At 40.2% G+C, this 24,514-nt stretch overlaps 2 protein-coding genes across 2 annotated transcripts in view; one reads left to right on the top strand and one right to left on the bottom strand.

Moving 5' to 3' along the window:
* LOC124291998 overlaps positions 1–15,770 on the bottom strand; it is a 152,990-nt gene extending 137,220 nt beyond the window's left edge. Inside the window, 2 exon segments of the mRNA XM_046729074.1 lie at positions 11,704–11,768; positions 15,604–15,770. Coding sequence (XP_046585030.1) covers positions 11,704–11,768; positions 15,604–15,654 — 116 coding nt within the window. The 5' untranslated portion in view covers positions 15,655–15,770.
* Positions 15,771–17,582: 1,812 nt separating this feature from the next.
* LOC124291982 (proteoglycan 4-like) lies at positions 17,583–18,062 on the top strand. The gene has a single exon (XM_046729060.1). The coding sequence runs from the start codon at positions 17,583–17,585 to the stop codon at positions 18,060–18,062; it is 480 nt and encodes a 159-aa protein (XP_046585016.1).
* Positions 18,063–24,514: the final 6,452 nt, after the last annotated feature.

Below are 24,514 nucleotides of genomic sequence, written 5' to 3'. Positions count from 1 at the left end.
ACTTAGAGTTGAAAGTTTCAAAGTATAATCAGTCAGTGTTAAGACAGAGCTACAACAGATGGGTTAGAAACTGAAGGGTCCTATTGGGTCCTATTGGGTCCTTCGGCTTGTTGCTCGTGCAGTTAAATAGAGATCCATAAATCCTTGACATAGTGTAATGAGTGAGTGAGTGAGTTTAGTTTTACGCCACACTCAGCACTATTCCAGCTCTATGGCAGCGGTCTGTAAATAATTGAGTCTGGACCAGACAATCCAGTGATCAACAGCATGAGCATCGATCTACGAAATTGGTATTCGATGACATGTGTCAACCCAGTCAGTGAGCCTGACCACCCGATCCCGTCAGTGTAATGAGTGAGTGAGTTTAGTTTTACGCCACACTCAGCACTATTCCAGCTCTGTAAATAATCGAGTCTGGACAAGACAATCCAGTGATCAACAGCATGAGCATCAATCTTGACATGGGAGTAATGACATGGATCCCCTTTTTTCAAACAGAAACAATGACCGATCTTCAGAAGAAAACTGACTGACACAGGTTGGCTTGTTTGTTGTTTAATGCTGCACTCAGCAATATTCCAGCTATATGGCGGCAGTCTGTAAATACTCAAATCTGGACCAGACAATCCAGTGATCAACAGCATGAGCATCAACCTACACAATTGGGATACGATGACATGTGTCAACCAAGTCAGCGAGCTGACCACCCGATCCTGTCAGTTGCCTCTTACAACAAGCATGGGTTACTGAAGACCAATTTTAACCCAGATCTTCAGGTGTAGACTGACACAGGTGTCTTGACTGAGTTACAGCTTGGTCATGTATTAAACAGTGATAGCAATCATGAACAATTCCCTTGTCATACGGGGCGGTGGGGTAGTCTAGTGGTTAAAGCGTTGGCAATCGTCTATAAGCTACAGACCCGGTTCGATTCCACACATGGGTACAATGTGTGAAGCCCATTTCTGGTGTCCCCTGCCGTGATATTGCTGGAATATTGCTAAAAGCAGCGTAAAACTAAACTCACTCACTCACTCACTCCTTGTCATACATATCATTATGGATGATCCGATGTGGTATCAATGTCCAGCAACCATTTAACTTGCCACCACTGTAACTTCCATCAGTCATAGGCAACTGCAGTGCAGGGAGAGCTAATCAATCACTCCAATAATGACAACATCAGACATATACTCTTACACAAGTCAGCAAGGTGCTCCTTCATTCCTTCCTGATACTGATTCTAGTGATATGACCCTTTATCAAATGTCAGGACGACCCAATCAAAGAGCTAGGATTATTTATATCCCTTGGGATGTATTTACTTATAACAGCTGAGTGAGGCCCAGCTGAGGAAGATAAGGAATCCTGGTTATATGGATGCTGGTGTAAGTCCTGAGGGTGTATCAGATACAACAGCACAGTGTCCGGGAGATCAGGACTCTACTTATAGCCACTCAGTGTATCAGCCATGTAACCTGAGGGCAAACATATACTATAGTCTGTTTGCAGTGAAACGTACCAATGAATTTCACTTTAAACAAAAAGTAAATCAAATTAAGTGAAATTGCGAATCCTCATAATTTTACCTTGCTAAATGAACATTTAAATCTCAGAATTTTATTCAACTTAGGATGAAAGTTGTTCAACAAACGATCATAGATTCAAATCGCTATTATTGGTTTGTATTACAAGGGGGTAAGCGCCGATGGAACAGTGAAATAAATGCACGTGCTGTACGTGATGAGCGTTAACTTAGACCAGCCCTACTTTTTCTCGGTGTTTCATCCCTGTGGACGCTCTGATAAATTTTGTTGCGTCCATTGTCAATTTTTATGCGTATAGGACGCAGGAATTTGCGTCCTGTAAATCTCTGAAGATCTGATGCCTTCTTGTTACAGCAGTTGGAGAGTGCCCACTTCCTGTTGTGAAGCAGTTCCTGCAAGTGCACATCAGTAGCTGACCAACCCAGTTATCTCCTAGGTATTGGAAGAGTTTGGCGCTAATTACATACCAACCCTAGAAGCCATCACATCAGCACATCGGATCAATAGGAAGGCTGTATGTTAAATACACAGAGCAATGATTAACACCAGGCGAAGTAACACATTTCACCATCTGCAAATACTAAAACCTCCTTTTCGAGGGCTTTCTGAAGCATCAGTCTCCTTCCAGTCAGCTGGCATTTCCTTGATTCCATCACAGAGACAGCCAGGTCTCCTCCACTCTACTACCCTAGATCTATACCATGACACTCTTCTTGGGACTCCTCAACAAGTTATATTGATGTTTGATGTTCTTCAACAATTAACCTTCATGTTTGATGTTCTTCAACAATTAACCTTCATGTTTGATGTTCTTCAACAATTAACCTTCATGTTTGATGTTCTTCAACAATTAACGTTCATGTGGATGTTCTTCAACAATTAACCTTCATGTTTGATGTTCTTCAACAATTAACCTTCATGTTTGATGTTCTTCAACAATTAACCTTCATGTTTGATGTTCTTCAACAATTAACCTTCATGTTTGATGTTCTTCAACAATTAACCTTCATGTTTGATGTTCTTCAACAATTAACCTTCATGTTTGGTGCTCTTCACCAGAACCTTCATGTTTGATGTTCTTCAACAATTAACCTTCATGTTTGATGTTCTTCAACAATTAACCTTCATGTTTGATGTTCTTCAACAATTAACCTTCATGTTTGATGTTCTTCAACAATTAACCTTCATGTTTGATGTTCTTCAACAATTAACCTTCATGTTTGGTGCTCTTCACCAGAACCTTCATGTTTGATGTTCTTCAACAATTAACCTTCATGTTTGATGTTCTTCAACAATTAACCTTCATGTTTGATGTTCTTCAACAATTAACCTTCATGTTTGATGTTCTTCAACAATTAACCTTCATGTTTGGTGCTCTTCACCAGAACCTTCATGTTTGATGTTCTTCAACAATTAACCTTCATGTTTGATGTTCTTCAACAAATATTTCATGAAAGAAAAAACAAATTGATCTGGAACTTCAGGACAAGGGATCTGACTTCATTTTGTCATCATTAAAGTATTTGGTCTGGTAGGTCTATTTTTTATTTTGTAGATAAAAGTCTCTAAGGTAATAATTAATAGTTTCTATGAAAACTTCTAACAAATATATAAATAACAGACTTTGTACTTTGCACTTATCCAGACTTGTCTCTTTAAAGGATAGAATTACTATACATTCATGGGCTCAGCATTCAGTACAGCCTTGGAGCAAGGCTAGGTAAAACCCTGCTTACCACTTTTGAGAAATGCCAAAGTATGGGTAACTTACCGACAAATTAAGATCCATAATCAAGTGAATCAGGGCTTCAAATCCATGGTTACATGTCTCTGGACAGCTTATTGATACAGTGAAATGTGGCATATTAGAGTGAGTGAGTATGGTTTTATGCTGCTTTTAGCAATATTCAAACAGTATCACGGCAGGGGACATTGTAAATGGGCTTTACACATTGTACCAATGTGGGGAATCGAACCCGGATCTTCGGTGTGACCAGCGAACGCTTACACCACTAGGCTACCCCACCACCATCTATACTTGACGAACTGTTACAGCAGTAACACAATAGTCAAGTAGTCAGTACTCAAGTCTGAACCAGTCATACCAGTGACTGACATCATGAGCATTTGTCTACACTGGTTGGAGTGAGTGAGTTTGGTTTTATGCAGCTTTTAGCAATATTCCAGCAATTTCCCGTCGGGGGGACACCAGAAATGGGCTTTACACATTGTACCCATGTGGAGAATCGAACCTGGGTCATCGGTGTGACGAATGAACGTGTTACCCACTAGGCTACCGCACCACCCTGGCATATTAGAGTGAGTGAGTGAGTTTGGTTTTACGCCGCTTTTAGCAATATTCCAGCAATATCATGGCGGGGGACACTAGAAATGAGCTTCACACATTGTACCCATGTGGGGAATCGAATCCGGGTCTCCGGCGTGACGAGCGAACGCTTTAACCATCAGGCTACCCCACTGCCCCTGGCATATTAGACAACTGGGGGGATCCTTCCATAAAAAGACTGTAAAGCTTGTGCAATAAATCAGCACAAAATCCTCATTCTAGTGTTTCCGAAAACAGAATGGCACAGTTGTGAAACATCCCATCACACAGAGGTCTCAGGTTCAAATCCCACAAGTTTTGAAGCCTATTTTTATGGCACCACTATTATGGAATCCAATCCTAAGCCCCATGAAAACAGATTACAGCAGCCGGTGAGAGCCTTGTGAAGCTGGTATTGATGGTTGTTTGTGACATCCCACATCTTCAGAAGCTGATACTGACATTTGTTTGTGTAATCCCTCATCGCCATGCCCACGACATCCACCCACCTAATCTGTATCACATTACAATAACCTACTGAAATTAGATCGAATTTCTAAAATGTTGGAACATTCCCGAAAATCAATAATTCAGAATTTTCATCAAGGAAGGTTGCAAATTAAAATGCCCTCCATCAAATGGTTATTGACCTGAAAAAATCAACTGTGTGAATTGTCATGTTGTCATGGAAACTGGTTATTCAAGGAATGAAGCAAAGGTTCTCATTACCACTCAATGACGAAGTAATAATGAGTGTTTCAGTCTTGATGGAATCTTTCCAAGAACCTTTTGGAAGAACCTGGCCTTGACACTTCTTGCCCACAGTGGGGTAGCCTAGTGGTTAAAGTGTTTCACTCACAGCATGAACTACATCAAGCAGTGTTCTAAAATGGGGGTCTTTAGGGCTTTATTTGAATTGAGAACGCGACAAGAACCCTTTGAACCTTTTGCTAAATTTCAAATTTCAAACGTAGAAAAGGTCTTCAGCAACCCATGCTAAAAAGTGGCTATTGCTAAAAGTGGCTTAAAAATAAACTCACTTACTCTTCCCTTCCCAGAGAGACACAGCTGACAAGACACGACATTAGCAATCAGGGGTCCACAGGTTGACCGTGTGTGGAATCAAAGCAGCCATCTGGAAGCACTCTGCCCTTGGCTCTCAACCATCATGTCATTAGTCAAGGAAACAATCCAAGGTCAAGGTCACATTGAATCCAGGGGAAGTGGTCAGTTCAGAGAGCTGACACAAGAACTGGACAAACAAACAACAAGATAACGTTCCCAGGTGGACCTCATCTGAGTCAACCGTCACTGCTACTGCCACCGCAACACCTTCACAGACTTGGAATAAAATATGCTGTACTGTCTGAAGGTGATTATTGTGTTAACAGACATAAACAGTGTCAGCTTGCAGTCCACGAAAGGTCAGCTTAACAATGTCCTGTGAGACAATAGGAAAAGTTTAATGAAAATATTGCGGATATTTTAGATATCTAAACAATGAGTGAGTGAGTGAGTGGAGTGAGTGAGTGGAGTGGTGGAGTGAGTGAGTGAGTGAGTGAGTGAGTGAGTGAGTGAGTGAGTGAGTTTTTGGTGAGTGAGTGAGACTTGGTTGGGTGGGTAAGAGTTGGGCGAGTGAGTGAGTGAGTGAGTGATTACCAGTGAACACACCATCAATAATCTGGTAACTCTTTGCTACGATATCTGAATATCATGATGATTGAATCTCTATACTCAACTTATTACACTCTGAGATTCTCAGGATTAATGTTACTTGCATAAGTTGACCAATTCCTCAGAAACATGTATTCTTCCATAGCTGCCCTTATTCTTTAAAAATATTACCAACTTACCAATGACCTTTCCAAAGTTCTAAGCACACACAGCAATCAGACAATTTCCGCTGATAGGTTCTAATTAAGCACTCACCAGAACATAATCGTTAATACGTCCCAGCCTCACACATCTGGCTGTAGCACAACATGCAACTCACTGAGCTCTTGTGGTGTGGGTTTCATGTAATCCTTACAACCTACAAGGACTATGTATACTGGTGATGTAAAATAAGGGAACATAAAGATTATGATGAGTCAGCAAAATGTGAAACAAGTCGTTGAGCACAATACTAGACTAACACTTAGTCTCTCAATATATATTATGTTGATAGTAACAAATAAACCTATTTATATTGAAAAGGAGATGGGAAATCTAGTCTTGCATCATTTAAGGCTTTAGCATTGCAGGGAGTGAAATAGGGAAAATAATGTGGTACAGGGACTTAGCACAATATATCCTATACAAATTTCTGCTGCATTTGTTACACATTGTTTTCTATCCGTGCAGATCTGGGTTAGAATATTGATCTTCAGTAACCCATGCTTGTTGTTGGAGGCGACAAACGGTATCAGGTGGTCAGCTCGCTGACCTGGTTGACACATGTTCATGCTGTTGATCACTGGGTTGTCTGGTCCAGAATCGATTATGTACAGGCCGCCGCCATATAGCTGGAACATTGCTGAGTGCAGCGTAAAACTAAACTCACTCACTCACACATTGTTTTCTTTGGTCACAATATTAAACTTTAGTTGAACCACAACTGTTTATTCACTTCAGTTTACGCTGATTTTTGAAAAACCAAATCCTTATGCGTCATTAGTTGACATGACACTATTATAAATGGCTGCCGTGCCTGGCACATCTGGTAACCCCCACCCATCAATGACTGACCCCAACATTGAAATAATATGCTTCAAAACCAATTCCTTTTAAAGACTATTTTATCACCGATGTGACAGCGGTTTACCAGGCAAACAGGGACTTGTGTTTATTCAAAACTCAATTATATTTTCCCAACTACTTTCAGATTGTTTTATAACTTACCAAAACACTCATGAAAATACAAGTCGTGATTTATTGAAGTAGTTTGCCAAACAGTTTTGTATTTACTGACGACCCTTCTCAATAAACCCCATTTCTGACTTAACCTGATACATGAAAGCAACAAAACATGCCCACGTTGGCGACTGTCCAAATGGTTCCTTCTCTATCTCAGAGCTGAAGAGTGCATTTCACACACACACACACACCGAAATAAACGGTGCTTTGTAAAAAGTACTGTATCATTTAAGATCGTCTTTCTGTTTATCATTGAATCCTGGTACAAGGAGAACCTTGGCTCACCAAATATGGGGAGAAGGTTTCACTGGTAGGTACAGGTTTATCATCACCCTCACTGTACAATCAATATATCACAGTTATAACACAGTAAGTGAATACAGGAAAAGCCAGTGTATACAACATTATAGACCTGCACCATACTGGAATATAGGCATCAAATGAAACCTAAAGCAATATAACTTTGAAAAAGCAAGCCCATCTACCTTTGGCAGCAGAATAACTCTTTAAGAGGAGTGAAAATATTGCAGAACAAAATACTTTCCAGGTTATGTTAGTCTGACACCACTCCTGAGGTGCACAGTGCGTTAGCCTTGTTCCAAGGATGTACTGAATGCTGAGCCCATGGATGTATAGTAATTATCCTTTAAAGAGGCAAGTCTAGATAAGTGGACAGTACATCTAAGGACCCCAGTCTCTTATTTATCTTTTCTTTTTTAGAAACTATCATTTAAACTATTAATTTTTAGCTTAGAGACTTGTGGAAGTCTAGTGAGGTGTGTACAAACTGGCATATTCAGGGCACAGCTTAAGCTATCTGATAATGAATATGGTTCTATATTGGTCTATGGGGATCATTGCTTCACATGGTTGAAGTACCCCAGGAACATCTAAACATAGAACATAGACATTTTGACAGTTCAAGGGATAGAGATGATATCCTCCTTCAAAAGGACAGTAATTGTCTGTCCAAGGAAGACAGATACCAGCGGTTCTACATCCATCAAATGTCTGGCACACCATGAACACACGTAGGACATGGAGACAAGTCGGATTTCAATGGTTTTATTTCAATGTCAATGTCTAGACTGTGTACTAAAAACGGTCTTTGCATACAGCCCTTCTTCATTCATGGAGGAAGGAAAGAATGCTGAAGAACACCGCAGCATAAGTCACTCATTCTTGACACCGAAACTCTCCCTCCTTAATTCACTGGAAGCTATAGTTTGTAAACACCCTAATGATCACCGTTCTGATTGAAACTGAATGGAACTTGATCCAACACCAGACATTCAAGATTGCAATCGATACGCACCATACACACCTTCAGCCACTCCTAGACTCCCAGAACAACAGGAGGATGAGCATGTAAATGTCCTTCCAGAGAGACTCAGTAAATCAGCAGGTAGTTGAAGGAACGGCTTGAATTATTCTGTTGAATGGTTGTGGATTTAACAGGGATGGAATGAGGTGCCAGGTGATTAACTATCCTCAATCACCAGCAGAGATGCCACACATCACACCTCCAGGATCTTACTTGACTCAGAAATGATGCAATCACACACAGAGAATGGACACAAGAAACTCCTCCGAAGACCAAGATAAAAGTACATTCTGTCCAAAGGGATCACAATGACATTGACTATACCAAATCTTTGACAAGAAATTTGGAAATTTTAATATAAATTGTATATTTATATACTTATCCTTATCTCACGACTTGCACCTCTCTCTCTTGCTTTGACTTTTAGTGGAACGCCTGTAAACTTTTTTCCATAGGCCTCCTTGTCCATTCACCCGTGCACTCCATGCTGCTCTCCTTAATTAGCTTCCTAGTTCCTAATAAAGCTTGAAGAATGCTCCACTAATTGCCCATGTGACTACCTTGAAGTCGTGAGATAGGATAAGTTTAAAAATATAATGTTTATTTAATTAGAGAAATTATTATATCTAACAGAAAAAGTGCACTACACTTTCAAATACATTTCTATCAGACATTGTTCACATACCTGCAGAAAGCACTACATGCCCAAGCTCAGTCTAATTAATTATTCTTATTTCTTGAACACTTGAGAGTTAATTATATACCAACAGGAAAAAAATGCAGCAGTCAGTTTGTTGAAAGCATGGCATGTATTTCCTCAGCATACATCTGCCACAGATAATGACCTCTCATACAGCACACTCAGCCTAAGTCCCGCCAACAAGAAACATCCACACTCACCATAAACTTTCATATGTCGAGAGACCCTAAAAACTAACGGAAAGGTGTCTATTTTGGGGAACAATTACATATATTTAAACTTCAAGAGGCAGGCTTAATGCCACAGCCACTTAAACGCCAATTACCATCACAACTCAATCCCGAAATCATGAATTGTACGATTCATTTTTTTAAATAGGGAAAAGCTTTTCTTTCTGCCCCAAAATACCCTGAAACAGGCAATTAAGGGTGATGAGTGTTGATCTGTGGCTCTATATTAATCTGTGAACACAGGAAGAGAGTATTAGATAGCTGAACAAATCTGGCTGAAACTTGCCTACATCCGCCTCTTTTACGACCCACTAAGATAAAGCAAGTAGGGCTTTGTGTTACATGGAGCAACAGAGCATAGTCTCTATATTTGAAGCATCACATAGAGGCCAGAGGTTATGAGTTCACCCCATGTTCTTAATCTGACACAGGGCACTTGGGGCTATGGCAGCACTCAATGACTTTACCTCCAGTTATCTCCCCTCTTTGACCCCATTCTCACCAAGGGGAGATAATTCTCAATGTAATACAAGAACAACACACAAACATTAATTCAACATCAATATCTGTGAAGGCAATGACACAACAAATATGAATCAACATAACCCTGGAACAGAACTTAAACATTTTTGCCAAATCCGGCATCATGAATGACAGTAGTATACCAAGCCATATGTGACTAGAAAAAGGAAAAAATTGCTTGATAAAAAAGACAAAAACCAAAAAACAAGATCTAAAAATGGAATAATAAATGTAAGATGCTGAAAGCAGATCCAGAAGCACAGATAATGGAATGGTGATTTATGTCAATCCAGTCTGTCGGGCAAAAGCCATGGGCAGAAGTAAGAAATAACCAAGACAAATCATGGATTAAAAAATCCAGTATTGTATGATTCTGCCCTATAACTCTGCAATTGTCTGCACTTCAAATGACATGACTCACAACAAAGAACAGCTCATAATGCCATACGCCATTATGTGTAAGTAACAAAATGCTGTGTCACAGAATTACTAGTTGATCAAAGAATATAAGGAACACCCATTGTTTCACTGGGTATGATGCTACACTGGTGATGCCAGCCAGGGCTGACATTATACCTGCTCACACAATCGAATTGAGTATGGTTTGACGCCGCGTTTAGCAATATTCCATCAATATAACAGTGTTGGATGCCAGAATTGGGCTTCACACATTGTACCCAAGTGGAGAATTGAACCCGATCTTCGACGTGATGAGCAAACACTTTAACCCCTACCCCACCACCCATCACTGTATTTAACTGGCAAGACGTCTAGTCAGTAACATATGACCTTCATAGTCAAACAAGAATTCTAGCACGACAATGTGTGATACTCGATTCTGATTGGCTGAGAGCTCATCAAAACCGTACTTAAATGACAGTTTAAGGACCGCTAATTGAAGTGACCGATTCACCGCGTATGAATACAACAAACTCATTGACCCGAACGCGTCGGTTTTTTAAATTACATTTAGCGGTCTTAAATCAACGATAAAGGACCGCAAAATTGAAAACAGAGTAGCTTTATCTTCTAAACAGCATTCATATCTATAAAATAGTCTTCAATTTTGGTTTGACTGGCAGAATATGGTTGTTTGGAATAGTAGAATAATCAGGAAAGTTCACTCACTCATGTGTTTATCAAGGTATTGGTTTATCTAGGAATTTCCACTACATTCTAGCCTTCAAAACATAAATGTCACCATAAGTCATGAAGCAAATGTCCTTCCAATCAGAACAGAATATAGAAGGTGTATCTTCAAGGCAGACGTCTTTTGACTGAAATCTTCTGACTATGACCAAAAAGACAAAATCCGGATTTGCCTCTCACTGAGTTTCCACTGGTTTAATCAATTACATCCAAATAGCAGTCCTTGCAGGCACTTATTCCAGACAGTCGTGTCAACAAGGATTCATGGTATGTACTATGTTGTACATGACCTGACTGCACCAGTGGGTCAAATACAGCAATATTGTGTCTGGAGGTGCAATGATACAACAGACATATGATACAACAGACGTGGGATACAATCTGTATCACCAGCCAGAAGGGGGATAAGGTTCATATACTATTCACACTTCGCTAAGGATCAAACCATTGAATCAACAGAAAACTATGAAGTGGGGTCTAATTTGGTTTAAATATCTAAGCTTATTGTAAGCATGAATCCTAGGTTTAAATATGTCACTGCATCTTGTGGATCCCATACCTGCTATTCACAGGTGTTGTGTACTTGTCAACGACTCGTTCCATGATTTTCAAAATGGTTCATTGGTGCCATGAAAACCATTTTTATGGTTACTCACGTATCAAGTGCATAAGGTTAGATTAAAGTGGCTGTTTGCCTAAAGAGGGGTTACTATATCATTACCTATCTACTTTTAAATGGATACAATTTCAAATTATAAATCTATGTTTAAGTAAAGTTGGAAATTTTGTGATCATTAGCAAAGTGTGAGTAGTATATTACAATCAACCAAAGCAGAATTGTTGATGTAAGTATGATCTTTACTGATATTGCTGCAAATGTTGGTAAGACTGCCATCATGATACACAGCTTGTCGTCTGCTGTGTATGGTAGCTGGGTTTTGTGACACTGGACTGTGTATCAGTACACCTAGACTCTCTAAGGTGAAACACTGAAAGGTGACAGAACTTACCGGGAACAGAACATCAGCACCCCACGTAATCCTGCACACGGGTTGGTCAGCTTACCCGGTATTCCCTGAAACAAACATACACGCTATCAGATCACTGACTACAGTTCTACATTGCTGATAGATGCAGACAAATTGGGGTGAAAAAATTATTATGCTCAAATTGGTCTGTCAAATCCAAGTCACCTGTGAAGTTATACCATAAGTAATTATTGTATAAGAATTGGAAAATTTGTTTGTCCAATTTCAGGGCTCCAGATATTGGTGTACGTACGGATAAAAATATGCACGATACGGTAGGAAATAATTTAGAAATTGTAGCAGATACTCACCACCGCAATGGAGTACAGTCTTAGAATAATTTACAGATGTATTTATCTGAAAAATTATTGTTTTATTGTTTACTGACCTACTTACACAAGAGTAGCAATGTTGTGGTGCATGAAACGAAACACCAGATGACTGATACTCCATTAAATTCCATTCAGTACTCTTAAGGTTTACCAGTACTCCTGAAATTGAAAAATTATCTGGAGCCGTGAATTTGGGATGTTATACTGACATTAAAGTCCCTGAGCAGGTGAGACACTGATGTCATATAGTTGGAACTCACTCACTCACTCACCAGGAAACAGTATAACGCAGACCATGAGCGAGAGGTTCATGACAGTCTGACATCAATAGTTTACGCTGACCTGAACAGGATATTGATTGAAGCTGTCTCATGCTCCTTTATACTAGTGCTAAAGGGTACATCAGATGTGTTTTAGTATGATTAAACAGTTATCAAGAATGAAAATGTAAAACGTTAAATATTTAAGGGGTCTTCAGATTTGGGTCTTCAGATTTAAATACCACATGAGCAAGCTCCAAGGACATGTGACATTAATGGTCTTCACAGACTAAATATTTGCTATCTTTGAAAATGCTACTAAAAGGCAGCCAAAAGTAGGCCCATGTTGGTCATCTGGCCTTCATCTGATCCTTGTAGGTCATCTGACCCTTGTCTGTACCTGTGTTGGTCATCTGACCCTTGTCTGAACCCATGTTGGTCATCTGACCCTTGTCTGTACCTATGTTGGTCATCTGACCCTTGTCTGTACCTATGTTGGTCATCTGACCCTTGTCTGTACCTATGTTGGTCATCTGACCCTTGTCTGTACCTATGTTGGTCATCTGACCCTTGTCTGTACCATCTGACCCTCTGTACCTATGTTGGTCATCTGACCCTTGTCTGTACCTGTGTTGGTCATCTGACCCTTGTCTGTACCTATGTTGGTCATCTGGTCATCTGACCCCCATTGTCTGTACCTGTGTTGGTCATCTGACCCTTGTCTGAACCTATGTTGGTCATCTGACCCTTGTCTGTACCTATGTTGGTCATCTGACCCTTGTCTGTACCTATGTTGGTCATCTGACCCTTGTCTGTACCCATGTTGGTCATCTGACCCTTGTCTGTACCTGTGTTGGTCATCTGACCCTTGTCTGAACCTATGTTGGTCATCTGACCCTTGTCTGACCCTTGTTGTCTGTACCCTGTCTGTACCTATGTTGGTCATCTGACCCTTGTCTGTACCTATGTTGGTCATCTGACCCTTGTCTGTACCTATGTTGGTCATCTGACCCTTGTCTGTACCTGTGTTGGTCATCCCCCTTGTCTGTACCTATGTTGGTCATCTGACCCTTGTCTGTACCTATGTTGGTCATCTGACCCTTGTCTGTACCTATGTTGGTCATCTGACCCTTGTCTGTACCTATGTTGGTCATCTGACCCTTGTCTGTACCTATGTTGGTCATCTGACCCTTGTCTGTACCTATGTTGGTCATCTGACCCTTGTCTGTACCTATGTTGGTCATCTGACCCTTGTCTGTACCTATGTTGGTCATCTGACCCTTGTCTGTACCTATGTTGGTCATCTGACCCTTGTCTGTACCCATGTTGGTCATCTGACCCTTGTCTGTACCTATGTTGGTCATCTGACCCTTGTCTGTACCTATGTTGGTCATCTGACCCTTGTCTGTACCTATGTTGGTCATCTGACCCTTGTCTGTACCTATGTTGGTCATCTGACCCTTGTCTGTACCTATGTTGGTCATCTGACCCTTGTCTGTACCTATGTTGGTCATCTGACCCTTGTCTGTACCCCTATGTTGGTCATCTGACCCTTGTCTGTACCTATGTTGGTCATCTGACCCTTGTCTGTACCTATGTTGGTCATCTGACCCTTGTCTGTACCTATGTTGGTCATCTGACCCTTGTCTGTACCTATGTTGGTCATCTGACCCTTGTCTGTACCTATGTTGGTCATCTGACCCTTGTCTGTACCTATGTTGGTCATCTGACCCTTGTCTGTACCTATGTTGGTCATCTGACCCTTGTCTGTACCTGTGTTGGTCATCTGACCCTTGTCTGTACCTATGTTGGTCATCAGACCCTTGTCTGTACCCATGTCAGCTTACTGTGCTGTTAACATTATTGCAATGACAATGATCTGTTGACTTTCATGAGCAATTTCAAACAATGACATGACAGCATGAAAAATGATCCAGACCAACCATAACACAATCAGTCAAGTTATACATACACTGAAGTACCAAGAAAATGGAACGAAAAAGGTCATAATACTTGGATCATTGTACATAGAACCACTACCCACTGCTCCAGAGTGAGTGACAGAGTGAGTTGGGTTCTACGCAGCTTTTAGCAATATTCCAATATCACGGCAGGGGACACCAAAAATGTGCTTCACACATTGAACCCATGTGGGGAATAGAACCCGGCATAATGAGCGAACATGTTAACCACTGGGCTACCCCACTGTCCCAGAAGTCAGTTCACAGGCAGTTTAATCCAGTCTAAAATCATATACAAGGAATATGTTGACCAGCATTCTTCAAGGTAATAAATTTGAATATCCTATCAACCATATTAAAATATGAACCATTCCCCCTTCCCCTCGTCCCCCTTCCCGATTTTCTCATCGACCACTGACAGCTGGTCCGATGAGTGTAAATACCTAAGATGGTCTATACTTGATGACCCATTTACAGTGACACATTGGGAAAATGTCCGAGGCAGTAGCATAGATGGACCAAGAGGTTGTGTTTACATTCAACTGACAGCACTCTTCTTCACTAGCTGTCATTCTCCTTCAGTAACTGTCATTGATTTGCTTGCAACTAGAACCACAGACTGACAGAGTGTCCAAGGGATCATCCCAGTCATAGTCATTCATCTACCCTTCATCACCAATACACATTTAATACAAGAAGCACAGAAGCTCACAGATTACCATATTGGACCAACAGCCTGAGTCCTTGAGGATGAACAACACCATTTCATGTGTTGCACTAAATATTCAGATGCAAGACCTTATTTAACTCCCTTTCCTCTAAAATTATAACTTTTCAGACTTACTACCACTGAAAAAATTTAACCTCCTTTTAGAAATAATGATCCAAAAGCCTTGACCAATGATCATAAACGACAATGGCCACTATTCTGTGAGAACCAAGAGGAAATTCAGTAACAAGGATTCCCAACTGGAACACTGACAATTAATCTGCTCCTAATCTGAACTATCTCAGAGTCTGAAAGGCAATTCCTGTGGCGGAGACTGAGTGAAATCAAGAAGCCACCCCCTACAGCCACTGGCCATAGATACATTACCCACAGATGGCTTGACTTCATAATCCAGACATAATCTCACACATGTATATAATCCTATAATCCCCCTTGAGATACACTGACCAGCTCCTGACCAGTCCTGGCTGTACATGGGCAGGCTTAAAGTGCCTCAGTGGCGTCTGCCTCAGTGGCTGCTGAGAACAGCCAAACAACCACCATTGATCACCACAAACACTGTTGTTGTAATTATCCAATCTCAATGAACATTGACAGACCTTGACCAAGTTCTTGACAGACAGGAGTATGGTATCCTCTTTGGAGATCATTCCTTAATCAAATCCTTCCATCTTGGATGCTTGAGAAAATATTTTCTTATATTCTTGTGTTTGAAGCAGACGCACCAAGAGCAGACGGCTGTGGCAGCAGATAATGAAGAAGATACTACTACTGTAGTATGGAGAAGAGAGAGTATCTGATGCCAGATAGGAAATGGCTTGTTTTCTCTCCCTGGAAGTGCAGGCAGCACCACTCCTGGTATAAATAGATCCACAACTTACAACTGCTTCTCCTCATTATAACACCACATGTGGGAGCCAGCACATCAATACCAGCTCTGCTGCTCCTCTCCTTATAAGGCAAACACTACTCACTATATTTCATACAATATTTCATTCCTGATTATTTTCCGAAAAAACAATCTCACAAGTGAAAAAATAGAGATATTCTAATTTAAAATAGAAAACCAAATAACACCAGATTTTTAAACAGAAGCCCATTTTGTATATAAACCCTGGAATGAGCCTTGCCAAATTTCAATCACACGATACTCTTGGTTAATGATAGTGTTTATGATAACCTTTTCAAAACGTTAACGTAAAATACACACAGGACTCCCCAAAACAAGTGTTTATTTGTGTCATTCTGTTAACATAAACATTTCACGAAGTGTGTATATTTGAAACTTTAAAAGTTCATTCCTTCCTGTGTATGTAAATACACATTACTACAAGGGCTGTTACGATTTACTTGTGTATTCTATGAATCATATCACTTCATGAATCTAATTTGTTATTCGCGATGACATAATAAAAATATTCACAAATCTTTAAAATAGGGAGGATTTTTACTTGAATTTCGGTGTTATCAAAATGCGTAAAATGGAATATATCCAACCCAGACAAGATAATAGCCAACACTTTATATTTGACCTGGCAATAATGTGTTGAATGATCATTGCGTGATAAATTAACACTGTCTCCCAAAAACATGTCAAATAATTGTTTTGTTACTTTTTCACTTAACATAATGAACAATAATACCCAACTGCTGGCTTGTTATTGCATTTGCTACCAAATATTCGTGATATGTAGCATATTCCTCTCACAATGGAATCTTTGCCTCTATAATTACTACATGGCTGTGAGTGAAACTACTCCCTTGAAAAAGACCGACAGGAATATTTCTCTGAGTACCGAATAAATGCACATTGGTTATGAGATCTTTCTCTGGATGGTCTTATCACTCTTCTTTCAGTGTCTCGAACTACCTAGGTGAGCTTCAAGCCTCAAGACTTCAAAGACAACACGATTATATTTTGTGTATGACATTTTTATCATAGCCAATCCCTATATTCATATCACAAGAAGGCAGTGAGTCAGAACACAAGCAGTCATGAGACAAATAACGCAAACAGCCATCATACATAAAAAGCAAAAAAAATGCAAAACAGTGATCAGTAAAAAAACCTAAAGCTAAAGCATTATTAGCATTCATCAGCAGCAGACCATCATTCATCACGAGAACATTCATCAGCAACAGACCAGTATCAGCAGCATACAATCAGTCAGAACATAAACTGTCAGAACCAAACAGTCATCAGCACCCGAAAACAAGCATTCATCAGCAGCAGAATACAAGCAGTCATCAGCAGCAGAATACAAGCAGTCATCAGCAGCAGAATACAAGCAGTCATCATCAGCAGAACACAAGCAGTCATCAGCAGCAGAATACAAGCAGTCATCAGCAGCAGAATACAAGCAGTCATCAGCAGCAGAACCCAAGCAGTCATCAGCAGCCGAATACAAGCAGTCATCAGCAGCAGCAGAAAACAAGCAGTCATCAGCAGCAGAATACAAGCAGTCATCAGCAGCAGAATACAAGCAGTCATCAGCAGGCAGAATACAAGCAGTCATCACCAACAAAACCCATGCAGTCATCAGCAACTGAATACAAGCAGTCATCAGCAACAAAACCCATGCAGTCATCAGCAACAGAACCCAAGCGGTCATCAGCAACAGAACCCAAGCAGTCATCAGCAACAGAACCAAAGCGGCCATCAGCAACAGAACCCAAGCAGTCATCACCAACAGAACCCAAGCAGTCATCAGCAACAGAACCCAAGCAGCCATCAGCAACAGAACCCAAGCAGTCATCAGCAACAGAACCCAAGCCCATCAGCAACAGAACCCAAGCAGTCATCAGCAACAGAACCCAAGCAGCCATCAGCAACAGAACCCAAGCAGTCATCAGCAACAGAACCCAAGCAGTCATCAGCAACAGAACCCAAGCAGTCATCAGCAACCATCAGCAGTCACCAGAATACAAGCAGCCATCAGCAAACCCAAGCAGAACCCAAGCAGTCATCAGCAACAGAACCCAATCAGCAACACCAGCAACTATCAAACAGCAAATTCAAGCAACTAATAAGCAAATTCAGCTGACACTGTACAAATGAAACCATAATGTTCAGAAATCTGCATCAATTGCCTAGTGGTTCTCTAATTGGTAGGTGGCTTCTATCTACAACACTAAACACATTCTCTTTTTTGTAGTGCAGTTTGACAGTTTCTACCTTCTCAGTGAATGTAGGTTACTTACACAGCTGCACCTGAGCTGGTCTAATTCCACCTCTACACTACAGCACAAAACCTCCTTCAACTTCCTTCCCCTCTTTAAACATCCGTGGGATAGCAGACAAATGCACTAGAAATACGGGAAATCACGTAACACCAGGCCAAAATACATATCTCCCTACTTCACATCAGAACTGAGAAAGTCATGCTTAATACTAAGCTTTACGATTGGCTGTTTCTCATGTTTATCAGATTGTGTTGTATACACACTGATATCCATATCCAACATATTACTATGTTAACAGGATGTGTTATAGTGAGGCTGTATTGAAGCCATGCTATAATGAGATGTGTTATAATGAGAATGCATTGTGATCGGGGCACACCTGTTGCCGATGTCAGTGGCCCCAAATCTGGACTGCCATGATGCAAGTCTTTGCATGTGTCCAGAAATATACGGAATGCATTCCCCTGCCAGAACCTGTTGATTCCATGAGGAATCGGTAAATGTCAAACCCCTGCTACAATGTGGGCTTGTTGTAGACTTGTATACATATCCTTGAACCTCCTGTGCACACTGTGGATCCATGCACATCTCAGTGTCCAAACAAGCACCCCATTATGTCAGACAACTTTCACTTATACAGCTCATCATATTCATTCCACTCAGTAAATATTTGCATAACACGGTACATAACACTTTTCCCCCCTTTGTAAGTAATACTTTTGCACAAAGAGGTTTTGTTCAGTGGTTGTTCCCCGATAGAGGGAAATCTAAAAAAGTCCAGATTGTTTATCAGTAAGTGAGGGAATGAGTGAGTTTAGTTTTACGCCGCACTCAGCAATATTCCAGTTATATGGCGGCGGCGGTCTGTAAATAATCGAGTCTGGACCAGACAATCTAGTGATTAACAGCATGAGCATCGATCTGCGCAAGTGGGAACCAATGACATGTGTCAACCAAGTCAGAGAGTCTGACCATCTGATCCTGTTAGTCACCTCTTACGACAAGCATGGGTTACTGAAGATCAGTTCTAACCCGGACCTTCATGGGTACAGTGAGTGAGTCCGGGTTATTGCTGCTTTCAACAGCATCCCTGCAATATAACATTGCAGGAGTATGACGGGGAAAAACAAACCTAACATGATGCGGGTCTCATTGAGTGAGTTTAGTTTAGCAATATTCCAGCAATATCACAGTGGGGGACACCAGAAATGGGCTTACACAAAATATAATAAAGGCTCCAGATGTGGGGACATACTTGAAGACTTCTGGGTGTTTTACACTTCTTTAATGGTGACAAATGGAAAATTGTGGAAACAATTTCTTCACAAAGGACCTAATCTAGATGTCTTTAAATTGTGATTATATGCCAATTAGGTAAACACTACAGCTTGTAAAGACAGAAAATGAAATTGGGATTAATTGTTAAAGGAATTTCCTTACGGGTGTTTGGAGCTAAGAGTTGAAAATATGGCTGAGAGATAAAATAGACTGTTGAAGCTAACATCACTTGTGAAACAAGAAGACAAAGTCATCAATATCCCCATAATGTACTCTTCATGATTATGTCTGATTATGATTATGTCAAAAGTATATGGAAGGAAGGAGTATTGAAAGGTTTTAAAGTTCTGCTCCCAAAAGCAGCACTATCACCAATTTCAGGCTAAGTCAAACTTGTTGCCATGGAAACGCCAAAATATTTTATTCAAATTCCAAAACTACCAAAGGCACCAAGTACACCACCAGACCAATCTATGTGCCAAGTTTGGTGAAGAAATAGTGAACAGTTTTAGAGTTCTGCTCGAGGAAAGAGCACTACCACCAATTTCAGGCTAAGTCAAACTTGTTGCCATGGAAACGCCAAAATATTTTTATTCAGAATTCCAAAACTACCAAAAGGCACAAGTACACCACCAGATCTATCTATGTGCCAAGTTTGGTGAAGAAATAGTGAACAGTTTTAGAGTTCTGCTCGGAAAAGAGCACTACTACAATTTCAGGCTAAGTCAAACTTGTTTGCCATGGAAACGCCAAAATATTTTATTCAGAATTCCAAAACTACCAAAGGCACCAGTACACCACCAGATCTATCTATGTGCCAGGTTTGGTGAAGAAATAGTGAACAGTTTTAGAGTTCTGCTCGGGAAAAGAGCACTACCACCAATTTCAGGCTAAGTCAAACTTGTTGCCATGGAAACGCCAAAATATTTTATTCAAATTCCAAAACTACCAAAGGCACCAGTACACCACCAGATCTATCTATGTGCCAAGTTTGGTGAAGAAATAGTGAACAGTTTTAGAGTTCTGCTCGGGAAAAGAGCACTACCACAATTTCAGGCTGTCAAACTTGTTGCCATGGAAGCGCCAAAAATATTTAATTCAAATTCCAAAAACTACCAAAAGGCACCAGTACACCACCAGATCCATGTATGTGCCAAGTTTGGTGAAGAAATATTGAAACGGTTTTAGAGTTCTGCTCCAGAAAGACAAATGTGCGGACGGATGACGGACGGACGGACCTATGCTTACTTATATACCCATAAAAAGCGTTGCGGGGATAACAAATAAATAAATATTTAATGCAGATCAATTATTATTAATGAAAAGCATCATTTAAAAACTGCCACTAAAAACTTATAGTGATTTTTTGGTTCCAGTCTGTCCTATGTTAAAGCTATCTCCCTCATGTGAGGAGTAATTGTATATTCATGAGTGTTTTCCTCTGCATCATCAACACTCAGGCTGACATAAATCTGTACCTCATAATCCAAACCCCCTAAACAGTCCTTAAGGTTACAGTCAGAATCCATTTCTCAAATAATCCTGAAATCAATTATTCATCCCAGTAACATGGAAAGGTATCAGGCTGCATTGGTGTTGAGGTCCAAGGGAGAAAACTCTGTGAAAAGGATCGGAAGGACAAGAATCCTGTAAGAAGTGAGGTGAGGTGAAATGGGGGTTTAACATCACACTTAAGAATATTTCGCTCATATGACGACGCGTGTGTATGTGTGGCTGCTTGTACTAGCCCAGACTTAAGCTGGTTTTATAGTGCTAGCCCACTGAGATACCATGCCACAGTGAAGCATGAATACCCCACTCAGACACATTATACTGACTCCAAGCCGACCAGTCCTTGTTGTACCCATTAATGCCGAGCGCCAGGCAGGGACCAACAATTACCATATTTTAACATCTTTTGGTATGACCCGGCTGGGGATCGAACCTTCCGCCCTACGGGTGGACACTCTTAAACCACTACACCACGGAGGCAGTGGAATCCTGGAAGAAAGCAATCCTCCATACAGTCAACTGCTTCTCCATTCACAGTGAAAAGTGAATACTAAGGACTGACTGTGTTTGGTTTTACGCCGCTTTTAGCAATATTCCAGCAATATCACGGCGGGGGACACCAAAAATGGGCTTCACACATTGTGCCCATGTGGGGATTCAAACCCGGGTCGTCGGCATGATGAGCCAACGCTTTAACCATTAGGCTACCCCACCGCTCCGAATACTAAGGAAGCGATCCAGGAAGTGAACATAAGCAGCTAGTTATTAATGGCAAATATGCAAATCTAAAAACAAGATATACTTCTTTAGGATCTAAAATTTGTGACCAGCAAATGAGTTAACCACTAAACTAGTTTGGTTTAAAGACTACTGACAGCTGTTTTTATTTTGTATTTAAAGTTAAAATTGTTTCTGCAAGTGCTGGGAAGACTTCTCAACCACCACTCTCACACAGTAACAGCAGTTTGTCATTAAACCTATATTAACATCTGGACTCCGAAATAAACGTTTAACAGAAAAATACAGTTCCTAAATTATAACTATAAAATACAAGGAAAAGAGACCCATAAATTTTCTTCATTTTCTGAAACTGCCACATATACAGAGATTCTTAATAATAAATAACAGTCTGCCATGGCGCCCATATTCAGGCACATTACCTGCTCATTGGCTCTACGCACATTACTATCCCCAGTTATAGCACACCATCGTACTTCCTGATACTTTTTCAACTCCCTGGGGATCATACAGTCATGCTGCCTGTTAGGCCCAATGAGCTAATCACTCACATTGCCAGCACAACCTCACGGGTACCCATTTTACAGCTGGGTGAACTTATATATATTTGTTTCAGGGTCATAAATATAGATCATGAGACTAAAAAAGTTGATTGGTTCTTGATTCAAAATAGCAACTCTAACAGAGCTCAGATAAGATTTAGCTCATGTGGGTACTCAGTACCCACTGTATTTTTTGGAGTGTATTATGAATGTTGTGTGGGTATTTCATTTTCCGTTACCCACTGCTTTCAAATATGTGCGATTTCAGTCATTTTACACACCTAAGTATTATGTGACTTGAGTAAGTTTACAAAGCAGGTATGGTCTGCCTTATGTCATACCTAATCAAAACCAACTTAAATATAATGGAAATGATTTCATAAATAAGCACTCATCCTATACTGACAGTACAACACTTGTCCTATACTAACAGTACAACTTGATAGCCATCGATGTCTTTTTCAATACTCTGGCGATTTTTATATATATATTCCGGTGCGCATTTGTTTTAAATTTTTTATGTATCTAACATTTTAAATGCGTGAATTGGTACGCAACAACAATTATGTTTCAATGCGTAATTGGAAATTTTCTATGCGTATTTTACCTGGATACGCAGCTTATCTGGGCCTCTGGCGTTATCACCAACCGGTCACAAGTACATCTCATGCAGCCAAATGCTATCACGTTCAAAGAAATATTAAGCTCAAGATCCCATGCACTTTCTCAGCATCACGCTCAAAGCTCTTCAACCCTTCCCATTTCATCTCATGTGTTTTATAGTCTCAACATCAAACAGGACAAATTCAGGTAAATATTTCAAAGCTATTTTAGTTAACATCCCAATGAACTACCTGATATGAAGTGATTACCAAGTGCAAGTAATTATACCTCCTGTCTGGCTCTGAGCCAAGATATATGCCGGCTCACCCTCAAACACTGTGATCCCTTGATGATCTGTTGAAATGTTATTGTAATAGTAAAATCAGAAATGTCAGTAAACAATCAAGCGACCTCTGTGAAGTCTGAGACATATCGTCTTTAACTACTGGTATCGGCAAAGTTGACAGTTCAACTGTTAAGTAACGGGATATTTCCATATCCCTACTGACCCCATGGTTAGAATTGATCTTCAGTAACCCATGCTTGTCGTATGAGGCGACTAAAGGGATCGGGTGGTCAGACTTGGTTGACATGTGTCATCGGTTCCCAGTTGCACATCGATGCTCATGCTGTTGATCACTGGATTGTCTGGTCCGGACTCACATTTTTACAGACCCCCTCCATATAGCTGGAATATTGCCGAATGTAGCGTAAAACTAAACTCACTCACTCTGAGACATATCATCTTTAACTGCTGGGATCAGCAACGTTGACAGTTCAACTGATCAGTAACATATAATTTGACTCTAAAATTTAACTTTGTACTTCTGTCACAATGACCTCGTCGGGATTGTTAAGTTTGGGTGAGAAAGCCAGATGAGACACGGGTGTCTAATGTCAACAGACTCATTGAACACTCCTAGAACTGATTCAACACTGTCAAACACCTCAAACAAAATTTATTAAAATCATATGCGTAATTCATAACGCAGATATAATCCGTTCACCAAACTATTTTCAAAACTGACGATAAGTGGTTCAGTAGAGAGTTTAAGTTACTTCTCAGCTGGTCATAGCAGTCAACGATAACTTCTTTACTCTGACGATTTCTTTGTAGCAAATCAACAGAGGCCGCCACATGTGCACAAAGGATATATTAGTATTTGATTGGCCTAAAATAAAATGTTCAAGAATGATGTGTATTGTAGTGGTTTTATATTTTTGTGAATTCAAAATATACTTAGTACTACTACTAATATTAATGAGGGTACTTATACCACGCAATATTCCACACCAGAAAGGGTAGGGCTGCGCAATATAACCGGTTTACCTGTATTTACCGGTTCAGACATGAAAACGATACGTATTGCGATACGCTGATCGAAAACCGGTATTTTGACATGCATTCAGAAAACTTCGTAACACTCGGAAATCTTCGGATATTTCCGTTTTTTAAATTGTTCCTTTCCTTGTTTCATTTGTGCCAAACGTTATTTACATTTTTATTTTGTCATGATTAAAAGTTTTTATTAACGCCTAATCAAGCACTGTGATTTTTGTTGTGTTTTTACTTTATAAATCAAGCATTAACTCGATTATACGTATTTTTTGTTAAAGAATAATTCCTTGCAATACCCACCCCTAACAAAGGGGA

This window comes from Haliotis rubra, unplaced genomic scaffold (assembly GCF_003918875.1).
Source record: "Haliotis rubra isolate DU_JTF1 unplaced genomic scaffold, ASM391887v1 Scf504, whole genome shotgun sequence".
Taxonomy (NCBI): domain Eukaryota; kingdom Metazoa; phylum Mollusca; class Gastropoda; order Lepetellida; family Haliotidae; genus Haliotis; species Haliotis rubra.
Note: the sequence above shows the minus strand (reverse complement) of the source record. Positions and strands in the feature narration are given on the sequence as shown.

What these genes read in the sequence shown, in the direction of transcription:
- LOC124291982 (XM_046729060.1), top strand. Translation starts at nt 17,583, where the DNA reads ATGCAGTCATCAGCAACAGAACCCAAGCGGTCATCAGCAACAGAACCC.